This window comes from Erpetoichthys calabaricus, chromosome 5 (genome assembly GCF_900747795.2).
Source record: "Erpetoichthys calabaricus chromosome 5, fErpCal1.3, whole genome shotgun sequence".
NCBI lineage: Eukaryota > Metazoa > Chordata > Cladistia > Polypteriformes > Polypteridae > Erpetoichthys > Erpetoichthys calabaricus.
Window position 1 is genome coordinate 36,915,541 of NC_041398.2, and position 23,248 is coordinate 36,938,788.

At 42.0% G+C, this 23,248-nt stretch overlaps 1 protein-coding gene across 1 annotated transcript in view; it reads left to right on the forward strand.

Moving 5' to 3' along the window:
• The window catches only part of atrn (attractin), a 300,415-nt gene that overhangs the window by 251,016 nt on the left and 26,151 nt on the right, over positions 1–23,248 (forward strand). The window contains exon 27 of the mRNA XM_028801455.2: positions 18,418–18,525. Coding sequence (XP_028657288.2) covers positions 18,418–18,525 — 108 coding nt within the window. The remainder of the gene's footprint in view (positions 1–18,417; positions 18,526–23,248) is intronic.

Sequence of the window (23,248 nt, forward strand, 5' to 3'; positions counted from 1 at the left end):
ACAATAAAGAGTCTCCTTTAAGGCAAAGGAGCCATCCTACCCTTTTAAGTAATCAGCCAAGCAGTGCTTGGAGCCTGCCTGTGCTAACACCTTGCCCCAGTCGTTATAACCACCACATGGATGAAACTGCTGGACGCTCTCGTGACCATGCCTCATCAGATTTAGCAAGGTATCTGGTACGAAGCCAACTGATATCATCCGGAGTAAATAAGTTTGATGACCGGCCCGAGAATTATTTGGCCTGGAAATTCACATTCCTTAATGCCATAGAGACATTGGGTCTTACAGCGGGAGAAGAGATAGATTTATTGATTAAATGGCTTGGGACAGAATCTGCAGAACATGCGCGTCACATCAAGTCAGCGAATGTGCGGAACTTGTCTATTGGGCTGCAGCGCATTTGGGAGAGATTGGAGGAGATTTATGGGTCGCCAGAAGCCATAGAAAGTGCTCTGCTTGCAAAACTGGACAATTTTCCTAAAATATTACCAAAAGAACACCAAAAGCTTAGGGAACTGAGTGATTTACTGTCTGAGGTTGAGGCTGCAAAACGAGATGGTTTTTTAGCAGGGCTTTCCTACTTGGACACTGCTAGAGGTGTTAACCCAATAGTAGAAAAGCTCCCATATGCACTTCAGGAGAAGTGGATGATGCAGAGCTCCCGCTATAAGCAAGAACACAAGGTCGTCTTTCCCCCATTTTCCTTCTTTTTGCAGTTCATACGCGGCGAAGCTAAGGCACGTAATGACCCCAGCTTTACTCTCCCCTCCTCCACTGTTAACCCAAACAAGAGAGAGAGAGATTCGTTGAGAGTCACAGTAATGCCCGTAAGCCAGTGTCTGTACACAAAACAGATATTACTCCCTGTTCCAATTTCCCAGCCAATGATGACCCAGATAGACAATGTCCAGTTCATCGCAAACCTCACCCCTTGAGAAAGTGCAGAGGCTTTAGAGAGATGCCCCTCGATGAACAGAAAAGAATATTAAAAACACATAACATCTGTTTCAAATGCTGCGCATCAACCAAACATGTTGCCAGATGTTGTGAAACAAGTGTAAAATGTTCTGAATGTGAGAGTGACAGGCATTCCCTGCTCTCCATCCAGGCCCAGCTCCTTGGCTGTCCAAGTCCCCTTCTCCCCTCGCACAGCATGGCGGGGAGAAGAAAGAAGCAGCAGATGACGCTATTACGTCCAAATGCACTGAGGTGTGTGGTGAAGGCTTTAGTGGGAAATCCTGTACAAAAATATGCCTTGTGAATGTTTATCCAGCCAGTGACCGCAGCAAAAGCAGGAGGATGTATGCCATGCTGGATGACCAAAGCAATAGATCCCTAGCTCGGCCAGATTTTTTTGACATTTTCAACATAGATGGACCTTCAGCTGCATATACATTGAAAACCTGCTCTGGAATAGCTGAGACTACTGGCAGGCGAGCGGTTGGTTATATCATAGAGTCATTAGATGAAAAAGTAAGTCTTCCTTTGCCCACACTCCTAGAATGCGATATGATCCCTGACAGGGATGAAATTCCTACTCCAGAAGCTGCTCACAATCACCATCACCTCAAGGCAATCGCCCATGAAATACCACCTCGTGATACAGAAGCAGCAATTCTGCTGTTGCTAGGAAGGGACATGTTAAGGGTGCATAAAGTCCGTAAGCAGATCAGTGGGCCCCATGATGCAGCATATGCCCAAAAATTGGACTTGGGCTGGATAATAATTGGTGATGTGTGCCTGGGTGGTACACACAGCCTTCAGAGGTCACTAGCATGAAAACTTACATCCTGGATAATGGCAGGCCAAGTCTCTATCACCCATGTGAGAGCCATATGATGGTCAAAGAGAGGTTCATCCCTTCTGAGCAGCACCAACTCTTCTGCCGTATTCCCAGTGAAAGCTATCTGACTGGAGCAAATGGGGAGAAACTTGGACAATCGGTTTTCTACCAAACAAAAAGTGATCACAAACCTGCACCTTCTATGGAAGATCTTTTGTTTCTCAAAACTATGTTGAATGAATTCTTCCAAGACTCCAGCAACAGCTGGGTGGCCCCACTTCCTTTTCGCAAAGCACGGAGGCAATTGCCTAATAATCGTGTATATGCTATGAATCGTTTTAGATCTCTAAGGCCGCACCCTTGAGAAACATCCAGAGATGAAAGCTCATTTTCTAGAATTCATGAAAAGGATGTTGGATAGCTGTCATGCAGAGCTTGCGCCTCCGGTTCAAGAAGGTAAGGAGTACTGGTATTTGCCCTTCTTCGGAGTGTACCACACACAAAAGCCCACCCAAATACGTGTGGTTTTTGATTCTAGTGCTCAATTTGAAGGGGTTTCCCTTAACAATGTGCTGCTCTCTGGGCCGGACTTGAATAATAGCCTGTTGGGTATCCTTATAAGATTTAGGAAGAACCCCGTTGCACTTACTGCTGATATTCAGCAAATGTTTCATTGTTTTCTAGTGCAAGAAGATTGTAGGGATGTTTTGCGCTTTCTATGGTATCAGGACAGTGACCAGGACAAAAGGGTTGTTGACCATAGAATGAGCGTGCATGTTTTTGGTAATAGTCCCTCACCTGCTGTGGCCATTTATGGTCTGAGGCGAGTTGCACAAGAAGGAGAAAAAGAGTATGGCAGTGATGTGTGCCGCTTTATTCAAAGAGACTTTTATATGGATGATGCTTTAAAGTCTGTCCCCACTGTGGAGGAAGCAATTGATCTCCTTAAGAGAACGCAGGAAATGTTAGCAGCTTCAAATCTTAGGCTCCACAAAGTGGCCTCTAACAAAGCTGAGGTGATGGATGCGTTCTTAATGGAAGATCGAGCTAAGGATCTACAAAATCTTGACTTGTTTATGGATGACCTACCTGATCAACGAAGTCTTGGGGTAAGATGGAATATTATGTCAGACATTTTTACATTTTATGCACCTGAAACTGAGAGACCATATACCCGCAGAGGAGTACTCTCCACGGTCAATAGTCTTTTTGACCCGCTGGGTTTCCTGGCACTTGTGACTATCCGGGGGTGCTTACTACTTAGAGGACTTTCGAGACACGGCAGTGATTGGGACACCAACCTTCCAGAAAGCATGCATGAACAATGGGTGCAATGGCAGAGTTCACTGCAGTGCCTCAGAGGCATTCAAATACCCCGTATATATTCTGCTGTTCCACCTTCTAATGCCCTGCACGTTGAGCTGTGCATTTTTTCAGATGCCTCTGTTAATGCCATTGCTGCTGTGGCTTATCTCAAATTTCTAAGCCATGACAAGCAAATAGATGTGGGCTTTGTCCTCGGCAAGGCAAGACTTGCCCCCTGACCTGAACTTACAGTGCCCAGGCTGGAGCTATGTGCTGCGGTGCTAGCTGTGGAGATTGCGGAAGTCGTCAGTGAGGAAATAGATCTCCAGCTAAACTCCACTAGTTTTTATACAGACAGTAAGGTGGTTTTGAGTTATATTCACAATCAATCCAGACGCTTTAGTGTCTATGTAAATAATCGGGTGCAACGAATCCGGCAGTCTTCTAAACCTGAACAGTGGCATTATGTGCCAACAGATCAAAATCCTGCTGATCATGGTTCACGCTCCATTTCAGCCTCCAAGCTTTCCAGTTCAACATGGATTACTGGACCTCCCTTCCTTCGCCTTCCACTAAAGAAAATTCCAGAAGAACAAAATAAATTTGACCTCATCAACCCAGAAAGTGATGTAGATATCCGACCTGAAGTGAACTCTTTGTCCACTTATGCCTCTGAGAGTCACTTAAGCTCAAAACGGTGGGAACGTTTCTCTAGATGGTCATCTCTAGTCAAGGCTGTGGCTCATCTCTGCCACATTGCTGACTGCTTTGGGAATCGAAAACAAGTAGAAGGCTGTCTTGGCTGGCATATTTGTAAGAAAGGCATCTCAGATGGATCATTAGTAAAGGCTGAAAGCTTAATCATCAGAAGTGTGCAGCATGAGGTATATTCAAAAGAACTCAGATGCATTAGGGCAAAATCGGACCTTCCCTCACAAAGCTCCCTCATCAAGCTGAATCCTATCATTGACAGCAGCAGCCTCCTCCGAGTTGGTGGGCACCTCAATCAGTCCGGACTTAAATCAAAAGAAACTAACCCTTTCATCATCCCTGGCAGCCACCATGTTGCAACTCTTCTTGTGAGGCATCACCACCAAAAGGTACAACACCAGGGAAGACACTTCACCGAGGGTGCTGTCAGAGCAAGTGGCCTATGGCTAGTTGGTGCCAAACGGTGCATAGGTAAAATACTTAATCAGTGTGTGACTTGCAGGAAGCTCAGAGGGAAAGTACATGAACAGCGAATGTGTGATCTGCCAGCTGAAAGGCTCCAAATGGATCCTCCATTCTCATACGTGGGTGTAGATTTGTTTGGTCCATGGGAAGTATCTACAAGGCGCACAAGAGGAGGTCATGCAAACAGTAAAAGATGGGCAGTACTCTTCACTTGTCTGTGTACTCGAGCAGTCCACATAGAAGTTGTTGAAGAAATGAGCTCTTCCAGCTTCATTAATGCATTAAGGCGTTTCTTTGCACTGCGTGGTCCAGCGAAACAATTGATCTCTGACTGTGGTACAAATTTTGTGGGTGCCTACAGAGAATTAGGAATGGAAGCTCCAAAGCAAGGGAAGGTTCAGGAGTACCTACAAGTTCAAGGATGTGCTTGAGTTTTCAACCCACCTCATTCATCGCATATGGGGGGAGTGTGGGAGCGCATGATTGGAGTGGTACGACGCATATTAGACTCCATGCTGTTGCAGTCTGGTCGTGTACGACTTACTCATGAAGTGTTATCAACGCTAATGGCAGAGGTCATCACCATAATTAATTCACGTCCCCTGGTACCTGTTTCGTCTGATCCTGAACATCCTAATGTCCTAACACCTTCCATGCTGCTCACCCAAAAAATAGGCACGCCTTTTCTGTCCTCAAAGTAACTTTGGTACAGGTGAGATGTTGAGACACCAATGGAAGCGTGTCCAATACCTCGCTGAGGAATTCTGGAGCAGGTGGAGAACGGAGTATCTCAGCACTCTGCAGACACGACAGAAATGGCAAAATAAAAGACCTGACATCAAAGAAGGTGATGTTGTCCTTCTGAAGGAAAAGCAAGTCAGGAGGAATGAGTGGCCTATGGGAATAATAATGAAGGCTGTTCCCAGCAAAGATGGATTAATAAGGAAGGTCGAGATAAAGATACTTCAGCAAGGAGCAACAAAAATCCTTTACAGGCCCATTTCAGAACTGGTTTTTCTTTTATCACCAGATTAAAGTATTTGGCTCAGTTTTTTGGTGGTATCTTAAAGATACCAGACGGGGAGTGTTCTGGTTCTAATTGTTTTTGCAAACATTTGTAATCCTAATATAAAAATCCTAATGCTACTGCTGCAAGCAGGAAGCCATGTGGCAGGAGGCAGGAAGTAGGAAGTGAGTGCAGCAGCAGTATGCATGGTGTGTTTATTACCTCTGTGTTTGTTCTCTCAAACAATCCTTCACCATCCTGCTTAGTTAGCCCTTGTGAAGGCATTCCCTGTAAGTTCTCTTTTTTCTAGTTTTAAAGCCTTTGTTTAAGTAACTTTGGTTAAGGAGTGTCAAAGTAGATAGATAAATGTACAGTGATCCCTCGCTCTATCGCGCTTCGCCTTTCGCAGCTTCACTCTATCGTGGATTTTATATGTAAGCATATTTAAATATATATCGCGGATTTTTTGCTGGTTCGCGGATTTCTGAGGACAATGGGTCTTTTAATTTCTGGTACATGCTTCCTCAGTTGGTTTGCCCAGTTGATTTCATACAAGGGGACGCTATTGGCAGATGGCTGAGAAGCTGCCCAACGTACTTTTCTCTCTCTCTTGCGCTGACTTTCTCTGATCCTGACGTAGGGGGGTGTGAGCAGGGGGGCTGTTCGCACACCTAGACGATACGGACGCTCGTCTAAAAATGCTGAAAGATTATCTTCACGTTGCTACCTTCTGTGTGCAGCTGCTTCCTGAAACGGACATGCTGCATGGTGCTTCGCATACTTAAAAGCTCAAAGGGCACGTATTGATTTTTCAGTTTGTTTTTCCTCTGTCTCTCTCTCTCTCTCTCTCTCTGCTCCTGACGGAGGGGGTGTGAGCTGCCGCCTTCAACAGCTTTGTACCGGCAGTGCTTCGCATACTTAAAAGCCAAAGAGCCCTATTGATTTTTGACTGCTTGCTTTGTTCTCTCTCTCTCTCTGTCTCCTGACACGCACTCCTTTGAAGAGGAAAATATGTTTGCATTCTTTTAATTGTGAGACGGAACTGTCATCTCTGTCTTGTCATGGAGCACAGTTTTAAACTTTTGAAAAAGAGACAAATGTTTGTTTGCAGTGTTTGAATAACGTTCCTGTCTCTCTACAACCTCCTGTGTTTCTGCGCAAATCTGTGACCCAAGCATGACAATATAAAAATAACCATATAAACATATGGTTTCTACTTTCGCGGATTTTCTTATTTCGCGGGTGGCTCTGGAACGCAACCCCCGCGATGGAGGAGGGATTACTGTATTTCATTACATAAATTTACTGAGCTTTCGGCTGTTAAGCTCTTAGTTATAAATGCTGCTGTATTTACTCTATGTTACTTATACAAGTACTTATTAGTGTTTGTTTGTATTTGTATTTACAGTTTCACACCATTTTTGTAATTAAACATTCTCTACATCACTTCGTGTTTCCGGGAATTATTGCATGAAGGTGTTTAGCTTGCTGGATAATTGAACAGGAGATTCAGTGAGGCCAGTACAATATATTGCATACCTAGTTTATAATGAGACAAACTGGGTAACAGAGAAAAAGAAACATTTGTGGAAAATGGATTTGCCATGCATCATTGAGTTGCATAGAGTGAAGAAGTAGTTTTTTTTTGTTCTTTTTTTTTTTCTTTTACTTTCTAAAGTTTTGCCAGTTTAGTAAAAACTGATTGTGTACAAAGGCAATATGATGAAGAAGTTCATAGTTTTTGTAATTTTTCAAAATTATTTTCCTGCTTTCCTTGCCAACCTATCTATAACTACTGTAAATTTCAGAAATACAGATACTCGTCGACTTACGACCGCGATTGGTTCCGACTGACTGGTTTTTAAGTTGATCTGGACGTAAATCGGCCTATGTTAAATTAAGGTAAGAATATTAGACTGGGTAATGATATTGTAATCATCTTAAAGTATTTTTTTATCAACATATTCTTACTTTCTAAGACGAACACAGCATACTACAGTACAATTTGTTTAATATGTGGAAAACGTACAAAATAAGAAATACTGTACTGTACATTTAATTCCTGGCACCACTGGTGCTTGGCTGCGGGTTGTCGATATCGCCTTTATCAGGCGAGGCTGCGGACGGGGTGATGGGAGGAGTTGCTCTTTTCATAAACATAGTGAGCTTCGTCTGAATTGTTTGTTTTTTTTTGCTCTTCATAACTTTCGCAATAAGGACGAAATGTGTCGCGTGCCATCCGTTCAGTCCTCGCAAATCGTTCAATATTTGGGTCCATTTTTTCAAAATGAGCAAGGAGTTTATTCAGTAGAGATAAACCTTCTGACAATCCCTTTGTGGTGAACATTCGTTGTGGCACCTCCTCCTCTTCGTCTTTCTCCAATTCTCTTGTTTCTTCTTCCGCCACTCTTCTTCCAATTCTATCAGCTCTTCATTCGTAAGTTCACCTGATTCCCGATCTAGCAACTCCTCAACATCTTCCATTTCACATTGCAATGAAAGGTCTTTTGACAGTTTCACTGTTTTTTCACGAATCTCATCAAGTTCTTGTTCACTGTTAAATCCAGCAAAAGTATTTACATAACGCTTAACACACTTCTTCCATACGCCATTCATACACTTTTCCATCAGAGTCCCATGCGGGTAGCAAGATTCTTTATACGCTTAAGAATATTATACTGTTTCCAAAAGTCGCATAGTGATAGTTCCGGGTCGGCATCTATTGCAGCTATGGCTTGGGCGAAGGTGGTTCTGAGATAGTTTGCCTTTAATGTAGCAATCACACCTTGGTCCATCGGTTGAATAAGTGGAGTAGTGTCTGGGGGCAAAAAAAACACTTTCACATTGGGATAGAGATCAGCTAAGTGATGTGGATGTCCAGGCGCATTATCAAGCAACAGTAAAATTTTGAAGGGAATTCCTCTCTCCAAACAGTACTCACGCACTTGATGAATGAAACAGTTACTGAACCAATCCTCAAATAAAGCCTGGTTCATCCAGGCATTACGGTTTGACCTATAATAAACTGGCAAAGTGTGCTTGTTCACATTCTTAAATGCACGTGGATTTTCGGAATGATAAATTTAGAAGGGCTTCAGCTTGAACCCCGCAATATTCCCGCCAAGCAGCAGAGTCAGTCTATCCTTGTGTGCTTTAAATCCTGGCATGCTTTTGGCTTCTTTGTGGATGTAAGTGTGTCCTGGCATCTGCTTCCAATATAACCCTGTTTCATCCACATTAAAAAATCTGCTCTGCAAGATAACCCTCAGCCTTAATTATTTCGTTTAAACTATCGACAAACTTACTAGCTCCTTCCTCATCCGCACTTGCTGCTTCTCCAGTCACTCGAACATTATGCAACTGGAATCTTTTCTTAAACCTCTTAAACCAACCAGCACTTGCCACAAATTCTTGACTGTAGTTTTCTCCGGCGTGTTCCTTTAAAGTCGCAAACAGACTTCTAGCCTTTGACTGTACTGTAAAGAGGCTTAACGGCGTCCGCTTTTGAATCTGATCTTCCATCTAAATGTTTAACAATTTCTCCATTTCATGGATGGGCCCGATACGTTTGTTCGTAATCACTTGATCGCAAAGGTGCAGAACCTTTCACAGCTTCACGAATTCTATTTTTGTCCTTTAAAATAGTCGACACAGTATCACATTCGATCGCATTCACTTTCTTTCCTCCTTCATACTGTTATATTATCATCATTTTGGTGTCTAGATCAATGGCCTTTCTTTCCTTTTTGGCAGGCTGAGGAGTGCACAGAGACAATTTCCTCTTGGTAGACATGTTAGGGTTATATTATTATTGAAAATTGCCAAAACAACAAGACACAAACACACGTGGGGCAACACTGCTGCGTATATTTTTACTGCTGCGTAGCAAGACTTGAGAGTGCGGGAAACTGGCGCTTTCAACAGCTGGCGGGGGAAACTGTCGAACGCGTCGTGAAGTCGAACAGTCGTAACTTGCATAGGTCGTACGTCGACGAGTACCTGTACACAGTGCAGTTTTTTCTAGTTTGCTTTGTGTTCTAGTGAGACTGGTCTGTTTTTTTCCATTTAATAAAAGTTACATATACAGTGTTGACTAATTTTTTTTGCATATATATGTGACACAAAGCCACAGTCATTGTCACTCATGTCCGCCAACTTCCAGGATTCTGAGTTTTAGTGACAGACTTGGGCATTGTATGTGTGGAATTTGTATGCTTTCCCTATATCCGTTTGAGATTTCCTCCATATACTTTAGTTATAATCCCACATCCTAAAGACATATGTTAGTTTAACTGTTATCTGAGTGCAGTTATGTGCATAAACATGCCCTGTAATGGACTAGCATCTTATTCAGAATTGGTTCCTTCCTTGTTTTACACTACTTTCTGGCTAGGCATTTTTTTTCCTGTGACCCTGATAAGCGTGTTATAAGGTGAATGGATAAGTCAGTTTATAGTAGCCAGTATCAGAAACATATTTTCTATTAAAAATGATATGCGACATTCACAATCAAGTGTGGAGGCAAGTGTGCTTGCACAGTTAAAATAAATAATGCCCTAATAGACTCAATCTAAATGTACCTGCTTGACCTTGAGGTTCTGGCCTTTCTTTTGCCAGCCTTAGCCAATGATTTAAGTAGTTTTACTGTCTTTACAAGATTTCACAGTTCTGCTTCACAGTTTCACTGGTAAATAATTTTGCCACTCATTTTCATTCTGGTTTTAAAACACTCCAGTCCTTGCCTTAGGATTTTGGAACTTGCAGTAAATCCAGTTTCTTGGAACCCTTTCCATGCTTCTCCCCAACACATTCATTCCAGTGAATGATAGAAAACCAGGCAGAGGCATTCCGTTGCCAATGGGCATGATAGCTATAAGAAACTGGCAGCCTCGATTATATCTATTATTGAGAGTAAATATACAAAAGCACCAATTAATAGGTGTGATTGTGTAGGATATTATAGTTATATTTTAGAGTTTACAATATCGACATTTTTAATATTTCCCAAGCTTTTTTTTTTCTGGTTTCCAATTTACAAGTTTGCTGTGACTTAATCTGCCTGCACCGGCAAATGAATCATAACAAAAGGATCAGAATAAAGCCTCAGTCTTGGCAGCCCCTGAGAATTTGCTCTGACAACGGTATATATGTTTACATTGAGGTTTTACTCCTTGGGACCAAATGATGCAGGGGTGGATTTCACTGAATAGCACAAGATTAAACAGCACAGGCAAAACTGTGCAATTTTTAATTTACATTAAAGACAAATGGATTAAAATACAGTAAGTATGGGTCAAAAAAGGATTAAAATACAGTAAGTATGGCTAGATCTGCTTTAAGCTATGTGCCTTTTTTTACCTTTCCTTTGTATGAAGACTGCATTTGGACATGTTACGTGTCAGGCTTTTCAATCTGTGATCAAGGAGGTGTGAATGCAGATGAAGAGACCACAGCAGACCAGACTGAGGTTGTCATCTGAAGTAATTTTCTAACTCACTTTGTCCTGAACAGTGTCGTGGGGGGAGCTGGAGCCTATCTCAGCCAGCATAGGGCGCAAGGAGGGAACAAGCCCTGGACAGGGTGCCAGTCCATCGTAGGATGAAACATATGAACACAGGCACACCATAACCACACACTAGGGCCAATTTAGTATCACCAAATCCACCTAACCTGCATGTTTTTGGACTGTGAGACGAAAACATGAGCACCTGGAGGAAACCCATGAAGACATGGGGAGAACATGTAAACTCCACACACGGAGGACCTGGGACATGAACCCTGGTCTCCTTACTTGAGACAGCAGTGCTACCACTGTGCGGTCCACGTTATCTGAAGTAAAGCTTTTAAATACAGCTACCCAGTAGGATGAATTGCAGTGCTGTGAGAAATATAGTGTCTTAAAGTGCTAAGACAACTCAAAGGAGGTTTGAATCCAGATGAAGTCGTAATAATGGGGTCCAACTTTAGCATATGGCAGTAAATGCAGTGAATACTAGACAAGAATAAGAGTAAAGTTAACTGGAAGATCATTTCCACTACCTCCACCGTAAAGGAAAATTCCATTCAGTTAAATGTTGAATGAAAAAACTAATGGAAACACCTACACAAATATATTAATATTAAAGACCTAATGAGCAGCAGGACCACCATTTGCCTTCAGAACTGCTTTAGAACTTATAGGAATGCATTCATTCATGTCCCAAACTTTGCAAGATTCTTCAAGAAGTGAAGCTTCCAATTTTTTGAGGGTTGTAGGAGGTGGAAATCTACTTCACACTGTGTGCTTCAGAATTACGTCTGGTGATTCTGGAGGCCGTGGAAGGTGTTTTAAGTTCATCATCCTGGTGTTTAAGAAACCAGTCTTTTTAGTTTTATCAATGTGTGTCGGGGCATTATCATTCTGTAATAGTAGGAAGTATCTGCGCCATTGTGTGTACCTCATCATATAAAGTAGCCTCATGTTGATTGGCAACTACAATCAATCTGATCTAATGACTCCCATGAGAAGGCTGACCTTACTGTTATGGATCACACATCATGTTTAGTAGTTGGAAACAATCCTTGCGAGTTGAAGGCATCATTTGGCATTCTGTAAAACAATATAGAAAACTAGCCAACCCGCAGTGTAGCATACGCCGCATAATTATGTATTGATGGGTGAACACTTCCTGAACGACACAGTTGTCCAAATGGGGGTGGGTTTGTGGATACCACTGTGAGTGAATGAAAAGATAGACCTCTGGAGAGAGCAACATACAATTGTCTGTGACTGAAAGCGAGATCGTCTGTGACGATAGAGGCCACGCTGGTGAAAGTTACTTCGTCGGTAGGGTTAAGTTTCAGCATTTGTTCATTAAGGTGTAGCGAGTCTTCGTTGTTGATGCTTAATATAGCTTGCGTACTGAGTTGTTCCGGAGTCACAGTTGAGAAACACTTTTTTAATATCTTTTAAGCACAGGGAAAAAAATGAACATGTGAAACATCCGTAATGTAATAAGGCACCAAGAAAAGTAACATTGCAATAATGCTATCTACGACCCGATCGCTGTAAACAGAAGTGAAAACAAAATCGAGCCCGGTGCATTCTTTAACTGCTTTGTAGCGCAGCAGTAGTGTTGCTGCTTTGCAGTAAGGAGACTGTGGAAGATTTTGGGTTCGCTTCCCGGTTCCTCCCTGTGTGGATAGTGCTTTGATTACTGAAAACACCGGTATATCAATGTAATGAAGTATTATTCTTATGCGTCCAGCGCTCTCTCTCTCTCGCGTGTGCCTGCGCCTGTGCCTGTGCCTGTTTGTGTGTGTGTGTGTGGGTGTGGCTCACTCGCTCGCACATGTTCCTGCAGGCATACGCCGCATAATCATTTATTGATGGCTGAACAGTTCCGGAAAGACACAGTTGTCTAAAAGTGTTGGTTTTGAGGATACAACAGTAAGTGGATGAAAAGATGGAACTCTGGAGAGAGCAACATGCAACTGTCCGTGACTGAAAACTGGTTTTGGCAGATACATGCATATGTTTTTGAAAGTTTGGCCCTGTGCCATATTAATTGTCATCGCAAAGGCCGATCTAACAGGAAATTGTCTTCATGTAAAAATAAAAGGCAAATTATCCGTGACAAACAAACTGTTTTACACGCTGCATACCAACCCGCGGCGTAGTATACTCCGCATAATCACACCGCTTTTTTAATGTTTTTTAAGCAGAGGGAAAAAAAATGAACATTTATAAAATCCGTAATGCTGCTTTCAGTAAGTACAATGCACACGCGTTTAATTTGTCGGCCACTTTTTGCCAGCTGTCTTTTCTGGTTTGGGCTGCTTTTGCAGTGTTACCACTTGTGCATATTAAATCTTGAAATCCTTAGAGTAACTAATTAACTAACACCCACCCACCCACACGCACACACAGCTTGTGTGAAAAAAATGCGCCCGTACTTTCATCATTTTGTTGCAGCCTATCAAAGACTTGCTGATCATGTTTTCTAGACTCAATATACATTGGCTTTTCACTAAGCGCGGGGGCGCGCATTCATCTCGGATTATTACATCCAGGTACACGGCTGCGTTTGAAAGACCGACTTATCCCGGATGAGTTTCACCGGCATTAATGATTAGGAATTTGGTTGGAACAAAACCCTGCAGCCACAGGGGTTCACCAGGACCGAGTTTGGGAAACACTGCTGAACACAGACGAAACCGACTCAGATGAGGAGTTGGGGCGGGCAAAGTAGTTGCAGCTATTGGTTATTCAGTGTTGTTTGCCTGGGTGTCTGATCTGCTCGACGGGATCAGAAATAAAAGGAAAACATCGTGAAGGCAATGTCACAGGTGATCGTGTGGTATAGCGGGTCCACAGCTCCCCTTCAAAAGGCCATTTTTAAATAAATAATCATCGCACTCACAGCGTAGCGAGGGACGTGGAAGTGTGGCTGAAACGGTTTCTGGGTGGAGTCGTGCTGCGGGCATTTCTCCCCTGTGCAGTGTGCGAGCGAGTGAGGAGAGAGATAAAGCAGGCTCGAAGGCAATGTGTTTCTGTGGTATAGCGGGTCCATAGCTCCCCTTCAAAAGGCCATTTTTAATCAGGCGACTGACAGTAGTGGAGTCAGGCACAGAGAAGGTCAGCTGCTGAGAGAGCATCTCGACTGTTGCAGGGCCTGCATCGGTGAAGCAGGTGAGACGCTAATGAAAGAGAGGCACAGGGCTTATTGGTTTTTAACGACTGCTTCCTTCATTGTGTTTTAACCTCAGTTTTAAAGGATTGTTTTAAGGATCCCATGGGATACCCCTCGCAAACTGTTTCAGACGCTGCATACAGCGATTCACATCCGTGAGAAACATGCCTCTATGAACAGTCAACGTGGCTCAGAGGTGCATGTGGACTCTAGCACAGACAAACATAAATGACGGCGTGTTTTCCGAGGCGTCGCGTCCGAGTTGGTGGGTGGGGCTCTGCAAGTTGTCGTATCCAATGATCTTAGAGTTGGTGGGCGTGGCTGTCTTGCGTGCTTTCCATGGGTGGCTACTTGTCGGCGGCTTAGTGAATTATATATATAGTGAAAGATGACTCATCAAACCATGATACTTTTTTCCATTGCTCAGAGGTCATTGATTTGTTTTCCTTACTCTAGGTTATGTGTCTTTCTGTATTGTCTTAGCATAAAAGTGGTGTTCAAATGACTGCCTTACCATATATTACAGACTGAGACTAGGTCACAATGGGCATAGATGTGATTTTGCTGTCATTTTTGAAGTTCTGCTTTTGTATGTAGTAACTATCCTGTGACAAGTCCATCTTTCCCTGTCAGTAAACTTCAGCTTGTGATTACATTTTTTTCAGATCTAATTTATCTATGTTTGGCACACACACTGTTATTTTTTTTCTACTGTTCCCATTAGTGCATGAAATTATTTTAGTTTTTGTGTCTAGTGCATCTGCAATTCTCACTCAAGAATTTGGTTTCTTTGGAACTCTTTTAATTGCCTTTTATTGGTTTGGAAACTCATGTCAAAGTGCTCCTTGTCTGGCCTCTTTTATACTACTGACTCAAACTGCTAATTGGCAATCAACATCATTTGATTCATCTTTGCAAACATATTTGTAATGATGGTTTACTTATTTCAAGTCAAAACTTCTTTCTCATTTGCTGCTTATTATTATTCCAAACTCTTCAAATATTTTCCATTTTCCAACCTACCCTAATTTAGCTCTGTATCAGAGGTGTGGAGCCTATTGCAGCCTAATTGCATAATTTGGAAGGAACAAATCACAATGGCATGATACTTTGACAAACTAGTGCAAACTCATTCACACTGGCCAAAAATAACTTGCATATCTTTAGGTTGTGCAAAAACACCTAATTAATTAATACAAGCTCATGTAGATACAGTATGATGTGAAGAACTTGCAGTGTCTGCACAAACAGTAACTTGGATTTGAACCCAGTTTCTTGGAGCTGTCAGGCAGCAGTGGAAACCAATTGGACCATCTGTTCAGAAAGTACTGCTTCACCTTTCCTAAATATATTGTGGGTGAATTTAATGTTTAAATGTGGTTTTTTTTTTGTTTTTTTTCATAAAACGCTATCGCCTCTACTTTCCTTAAACTTTTTCATGAAAGCAAATAAAAAATGAAAATAAAAATGGGCTGCCTGAAATGGACAGTTTTAGTCTTTGCATGACTCCTGGCCCCTTACTGGATTATAATTTCCAGTAGTTCTCCTAAGGGTGCCCTTAATGCTGAAGCTGTCTATATGTATATCAGCATTTTTTGCTTATCTGCTTTATGCAAAGTATAGCATGAACTGCAACTTATGTTCAGACACAGTGTCTTTCATTTTACTTTGTTCCTTTCATGTTGAACACCTTCAAAGCATCATTGATGTTCTTTATGTTAGGTTTAAAACTGTGAGTTGGGGGTGGTGTTAAAGGAATCAGCACAGGTCATCAGGACGTGACCAGCTTAAAAGATTATATATCCCAAGTTATTTTGTTCCCCTTACGCAAAGCTTATTTTCAGCATATTTCCTCCTTTGCTCAGTGACAGTGATTTGGACCTGTTTAATTGCCTTTTGATTAAGATGAATCTGTGCAATTATAAGAGTGCAAGAAGTTGCAGTGGCTGCCTCGATGTCTTATTAAACGATGTGTGTCCAGGGACTAATTTTAATAGGGCAGTGCACTCGGCTGGTGAGCTCCATTAGCACGAGTGACCTCGAGCACCATTGCTCTTCCTGTCCTCTACCTGTAGCAGAGAGCCAAATAAAAGAAAGCATTTTAGTTTTGCTTTCTGCTAATTATACAGTGTTAAAGTACAGTATATATCAGTATACATTTAAAAGCAAAAGTGTTAAATGTTAATTTGTTTGTCTTTTGTATTAAAACTGCGAAATGTGACGTGATGCACTTTTATTATTATTATTATAGATATGTAAAGAGCACAAATCAGAGTACACAATGTATAATGTACACTAATTATAAACTTATATATTACAAATATTATACATGTTTTTAATAAAATAAAAATGAATATTACCAAATTAAGGTTAGAAATTACCACAGAGAAACTTTCTAATCATAACATATAGTGGTTTAATTCAATTGTGCATTAAAGTTAATAGGATGGTAAGTGCTATTGTACATTCTTTTTGCCCCAGTAGGGCAGGTATGGAGGCCAATAAGAAGGCACTGAGCGATATGACAAACATTAGCAGTTATGGCCCTTTTTCATAGTTTTGTTTTTACAAATTTGTACTTTCTTTAGATCTAATTGCATTACAGTAAAGTCTTAAAATACGTTTGAACTGTGCAATAATTCATTGCACAGTGTGTGCTTGGTGTGTGTGTGTGTGTGTGTGTGTGCGCGCGCGCGCGCGCCCGCCCTGCGGTGGGCTGCCGCCCTGCCCAGGGTTTGTTTCCTGCCTTGCACCTTCTGTTGGCTGGGATTGGTTCCAGCAGACCCCCATGACCCTGTAGTTAGGATAGTGGGTTGGATAATGGATGGATGGAGTAATTCATTGCTAACTCTCCTTTTGCTGTATTGAAATTCAAATTAGAATGTATTACTGCTGTTTGAACTTTTCATTTTTTTGCATTCATCTACCCAAGGTTACAAATGGCGTTAGCATTTAATTACTTATTCTACCATACATCCGTTATCGATCCCACTTACTCAAGTTTATTATTGTGGTGGGCAGCTTTGTTCCATTTCAGAATTGTGGGGATCCAGTACCTATCCTAGCAGCATTAGACACAGAACAGGAAAAAGGCTGTGAAAGTGGTGCCAGTCCAATGCAGGCCACTCAGTATAGTTGCCCATTAACACAGTCAAGAAAGCATGACTGCTTTAGAACAAGGAGAACATAAAAGCTTCATTCAGGCAATGATATGAACTTAAATTCAGTCACCTGGAACTATGGTGGTAACAAAGCTTACCACTTCTACCAAAATGGTTGACTGTTACACAAAGATCTTCAAGGAACTACAGATTTATAGCACATTTTCTTCAGTGTGTTTTGTCATGCATTGAGCCTACCTACTTTTAGTTTAACATTTTGTAATTGCCAGATTTTACTTTGACATTGATGTGATGAAGCTGCCTTTTCACAGTCTGTCATTCTAACAATCCTCAAATTAATAATTTCTAAAGTAAAGAATGCCAATACCCATCCGTTTTAACTGTTACTCAGCAGAACTTATCTGTGATATGAATCATTAGAGCCTCAGGTTTGAAACTGTGCTTGTAATCTGAGTACAATGTTGGCTGCAAAAGACCGAAGGGCGGTAATTACAAAAAGTTTTTAATTTGAAATAGATTTAATTAAAAGAAGCATTCTTAATCATGTTTGGCCTGAGAGAATCATACAGACTAATGATGCCTTCAAGGAAGTGCTACCAAGGACACTAAAAATGATAGTCCTCTGAAATGACTTTGTTAGTTGACAGAAGCAAAATGCACTGATCTCCTAGTTGTCCATTTATTATAGTTAAGTCAGGCCATCTTAACAGGAGAAAAAAGTTACAATATGGGAGTGCCCTATGGGACTAATCCTTATAAATCTTTATTTTATCTCTCTGAAGAGACAGATTAACAATTTTACACTCATTTGCCTACTCTGTTACCCTTTAGTGCTTTAGTCATCAAGTTAATGGCCATTATTACTATAGCATTGCACTTTTCTTGAGATTTTCAGTGATGTCACAATTGTTTTTTCTTAAAACATAGTTTAAATGAATTTTATTTGTGATTGGTATCTTCTCACTGATTTTATACTTGTTTTTAAAATGGGATACATTTGTACAGTATGTATTTCAAGAAAATGTAATTGGGGAAAAAAAAGTGGTATATGTCATAATTTACTATAATTGTGTGTGACCCCAGGATAAAGGGATATAGTTAATATAAATATAATGTATAAATGCATGCAAAGTGATAACTGGTTAGAGGAAAAATGTTAATATAGGTTCATGTGAATAAGAATTTCCTAGAAAATAACTGAAAGATTAAAATGGTTTTACAGTCAGGATGTGTCTCATTTTCAGCGGACACATTTGTATATCTAATTTATTGTTGTACAAGCATAAATCGGAATATTTGTTTTTGTGTTGTGCTGTTGTGATAACTTATAAACTTCCATTTGTATTTTTATAGCAACTTCTCCGTGAGATGCAGCAAATGGCAAGCCGTCCCTTTGCAACCATCAACTTGGCCTTAGAGATGGACGAAGAACCTCCTGACCTTATTGGTGGAAGTATAAAGGTATGTGACTAGTTATTGTGCTTACTTTTACATGGCATTTGTTGCTAAAATAAAATTTGCCTTTTAAGGATCATTAGGAGCCCACCAACCTCTTTGGCAGAAACACGAACATGTATAGTTTCTATTTTGTGTCCAGTTTTTCACCGTATGCATTGTATTGGGTAATGCTGAAGTTACTCTCAAGAGTTCTAGGACGTTTTTCTTCTGACTATATAAAGAATGGAATGTAGTTAGCTTCATTTACTGTAAGACAACAAGTGTGTAATGCATTTTACTATTCTGAAGACACTGCACATTTATAAACAGAGAAGAAAACAAGTTTATCTTTAAAATTGGTCAAGAAAACTTCTGATTTCAAAATAACATGCTCGTATAATGCCATGTAATAGCAAGCAAACATCTACATGAAACCATATTCAGAAATGCTTTCTTCCCATTTCTTACCAAGCCATGAAAGTCTTGTTAGCGTCTTTTAAAGTTTCCAGTTGTCCTGGTATCTTGTTTAACATGACTTTAACACTTATAGTTAAAATCTGTAATTATATTCCGTGTTTGTATGTACTTCCTGTTATCTCAGTGGCTAATGCTTTTCAGGTCCAGTGGATGAGTTTTGCCATTATACTTTGAAAGAAGGTGCATTCTTTGTTTTGTCATCCTAAGTCTTTTGTCTTCTAGCTGTTGCTCTTCGACGGCCTCAAAGTGATTGTCTTTCTTGGATAAATTAGTCTGTATATTTTAAATTAAAATGTGTACTGTAAATAAATATTTGATTGCTGCCAAAGAACAAAAAAGTCTATTGAGAATTAACAAAAGCAAGCCTTTGTTCACTGTTTTATGTAGGTTCAAGATAGATATCCCCTTATCTTTATTAACTGCTCTCTCCACAATGAGGAGTGTTAGTTAACCTGTTTCAGTCAGCATGTGGCCAATTCTGTATTCATGTTCTATGGGAATTGCAAGCATTCCAGCGAGAAATTTCAGGTGAAAGCCCACCCAGGTCATAGCTCCCAGTGAAACAATTCAGAAGTAACAGTGACACCTAATTTTGACAAGTTGTGACATGACACTGACCTCTCAGATTACTTTGTAATAGAAAACAATAATCAGCTCAGCCTTAAATCAGATTTGATGGTCTCGTTTTTGGATTGATGTGAATTAAGCAGAAAATCAACAGCAGCTTTGTTTTTCCTCTCAAAATTCTGACCTGTTGTGCCTATGAATAGAACAATTTTGGAATGTGTGACCTTAAATATGGTGAATGAAATAATGCACACTTGAACTCAGAATTGCACATGTAGAGCTTTCTTTACCCTTTAGCCATAGGATAGTGCCCTAAGTTCATAAAGAACTATTTCTATTTCCCTAAGCTGATTTCTGAAAACCCCTTTAATTTTAAATACCCGTGTTTTTAGACGATAAATTAGAATCCCTTAACTAATACCTACTCCCCAGTAATAAGCTGCCAGCTGTTTCACAATTAGTAACTTGTAACACAATTCATAATACAAATATGTTCCCAAAATATAACAAAATGTATTGACTAAATTGGAAAAATATCTAAAAATAAAACTATTTATAGTTAAGCCCAATCAAAATTCCCACAGATCACATATCATAGATTACAGAAATTAGAAATCTCACACAAATTGCAGTAAATATACCCTTCACAACAAATACCTATAGGTTCAGGCAGTGTACTTAAACCTTACAAATGTACTTTTAACTGTTTGCTTTTACCAGCACTTAAAACATCCCACTGTTAAAGAAAACACAATAACCAAATCTATAATATGAGCAAACGTAATTACTAAAACCTCATTTTAACTTAACAACTTTAGGAGCTCACAGACGCACATACACACAAGCCAGCGGCCAGCCGGCCCACACACAATCCCACCCAACCCCCCAAAACCCTCGTTGCAGGCCTGGTCGACGCTCTGGAACGTGGTGGCCAAAAACATTAAGTCCCGTTTACTCTAAAGAGCCAACATAAAAGGTCATACTACTGACAAATAAGCGGAGTGAATATCAGTGTCCATTGTCCAAACACAGCACTTCCATCCATCCATCCATTCTCTTCCGCTTATCCGAGGTCGGGTCGTGGGGACAGCAGCTTGAGCAGAGATGCCCAGACTTCCCTCTCCCCGGCCACTTCTTCTAGCCCTTCCGGAGGAATCCCAAGGAGGTCCCAGGCCAGCCGAGAGACATAGTCCCTCCAGCGTGTCCCAGGTCTTCCCCTGGGTCTCCTCCCGGTTAGACGTGCCTGGAACACCTCACCAGGGAGGCGTCCAGGAGGCATCCTGATCAGATGCCCGAGCCACCTCATCTGACTCCTTTCGATGTGGAGGAGCAGCGGCACTACTCTGAGCCCCTCCCGGATGACAGAGCTTCTCACCCTATCTTTAAGGGAAAGCCCAGACACCCTACGGAGGAAACCCGTTTCAGCCGCTTGTATTCGCGATCTCGTTCTTTCGGTCACTACCCATTGCTCATGACCATAGGTGAAGGTAGGAATATAGATCGACTGGTAAATTGAGAGCTTTGCCTTGCGGCTCAGCTCCTTTTTCACCACAACAGACCGATGCAGAGCCCGCATTACTGCGGACGCCACACCAATCCGCCTGTTGATCTCACAGTCCATTCTTCCCTCACTCGTGAACAAGGTCCCGAGATACTTGAACTCCTCCACTTGGGGCAGGATCTCGCTACCAACCCTGAGAGGGCATTCCACCCTTTTCCGGCTGAGGACCATGGTCTCGGATTTGGAGGTGCTAATTCCCATCCCAGCTGCTTCACACTTCGCTGCGAACCGATCCAGAGAGAGCTGAAGATCACGGCCACAGAAGTCCAATAACAAAACACCACTCGGGTTCAGATCGGGGGGGCCATTCCTCCCAATCATGCCCTTCCAGGTTTCACTGTCATTGCCCACGTGAGCATCAAAGTCTCCCAGGAGTACGAGGGAGTCCCCAGAAGGTATGCCCTCTAGCACCCCCTCCAGGGACTCCAAAAAGGGTGGGTACTCCGAACTGCTGTTTGGTGCATACGCACAAACAACAGTTAGGATCCGTCCCCCCCCACCCAAAGGTGGAGGGAGGCTACCCTCTCGTCCACTGGGGTAAACCCCAATGAACAGGCTCCAAGTCGGGGGGGCAATAAGTATACCCACACCCGCTCGGCGCCTCTCACCAGGGGCGACTCCAGCCCCTCTCAAGGAGACTGGTTCCAGAGTCCAAGCTGTGCGTCGAGGTGAGTCCGACTATATCAAGCCGGAACCTCTCGACCTCACGCACTAGCTCAGGCTTCTTCCCCTTCAGAGAGGTGACATTCCACGTCACAAGAGCCAGCTTCTGTAGCCGAGGATCGGACTGCCAAGGTCCCCACCTTCGGCCACTACCCAACTCACACTGCACCCGACCTCCTTGGCCCCTCCCATAGGTGGTGAGCCCATGGGAAGGGGGACCCACGTTGCCTCTTCGGGCTGTGCCCGGCCGAGCCCCATGGGTGCAGGCCCGGCCACCAGGCGCTCGCCATCGAGCCCCACCTCCAGTCCTTGCTTCAGAGGGGGGCCCCGGTGACCCATATCCGGGCATGGGAAAACGCCGTCCAAAGTTTTCATTCATTATAGAAGGTTTGTTTAACCGCTCTTTGTCTCATCCCCCACCTAGGACCAGTTTGCCTTGGGTGGCCCTACCAGGGGCATAAAGCCCCGGACAACAGAGCTCCTAGGATCATTGGGACACGCAAACTCCTCCACCACGATAAGGTGGCGGTTAAAGGAGCACTTCCACGCTGTGGAAAAACGATGGAGTTGCCCTGCAGGCAGGCTCATGGCAAAAGGCTGCAAGCAAAAAGGAGCTAGTCCGTCCAAATGGGGTGAAACTTGCTGTTTTTCCTCGCTGCCAGGCTTTCCTTTGGTCACCTGGAGTGCTATCCAAAGTATCCCGTGCCTCTTCGCAGGCTAACTCAGCAAGTTCGCCTGTGATGCTAATCTCAACAACACCTTTTCTTTGACGACGAGTTTTTTCTGTCCAACAGGTTCTTGCGTGTACACCACCCAGAGCTCAAAATTCTCCGAAAACAACGTAAAACCCAAACTCTTTCTTTTTCCAAAGTCTACGTGTAGTCATTCTCTTATCCAAGTACAAGCCCCGCCTGTCCTCTCACCCACTCAATCACATTATAGAAACACTGACATAACTAAATAATAATTAATATATATGTATTTTTTAAGCAACCAGTAAACATTATTATAGTAATAGGAATATTATATGAGCCTGGGGCTACACACATATCAAAAGGAACTTGGCATCAGTCCTCAATGAAAACAATTTTTTTTAATTTCTTAAGGAATTCTGCATTTCTTGGGCAGTTTGGTGCTTATTGTGAGACATTGTTTAACTGATTAATGATGTGGGAATGACTTTTATTGGAACTATTTAATTTGTCATTCAGGTTTGTTTAGAGTAGAAGACACTAAGCATTCTGTGTTTAATAACAAGAAAGGGCCCAACTTTCTTCCTAATCTCTGCTGGCTGCTAATTGGAATATCTATTAAGTAATTTTTGTACTTGAGTTTGTTGTAGGATAATATTTGGTATGATGGTGATAATGGGCATATTAAAAGACTTCAAATGTGAAGCGTTTTGTTTTGCTTCTGTTTTCCAAAATTTTGTTTGTATAGACGGTGAAAGTGCCAGATAATTACATCATTGGGAAGGTG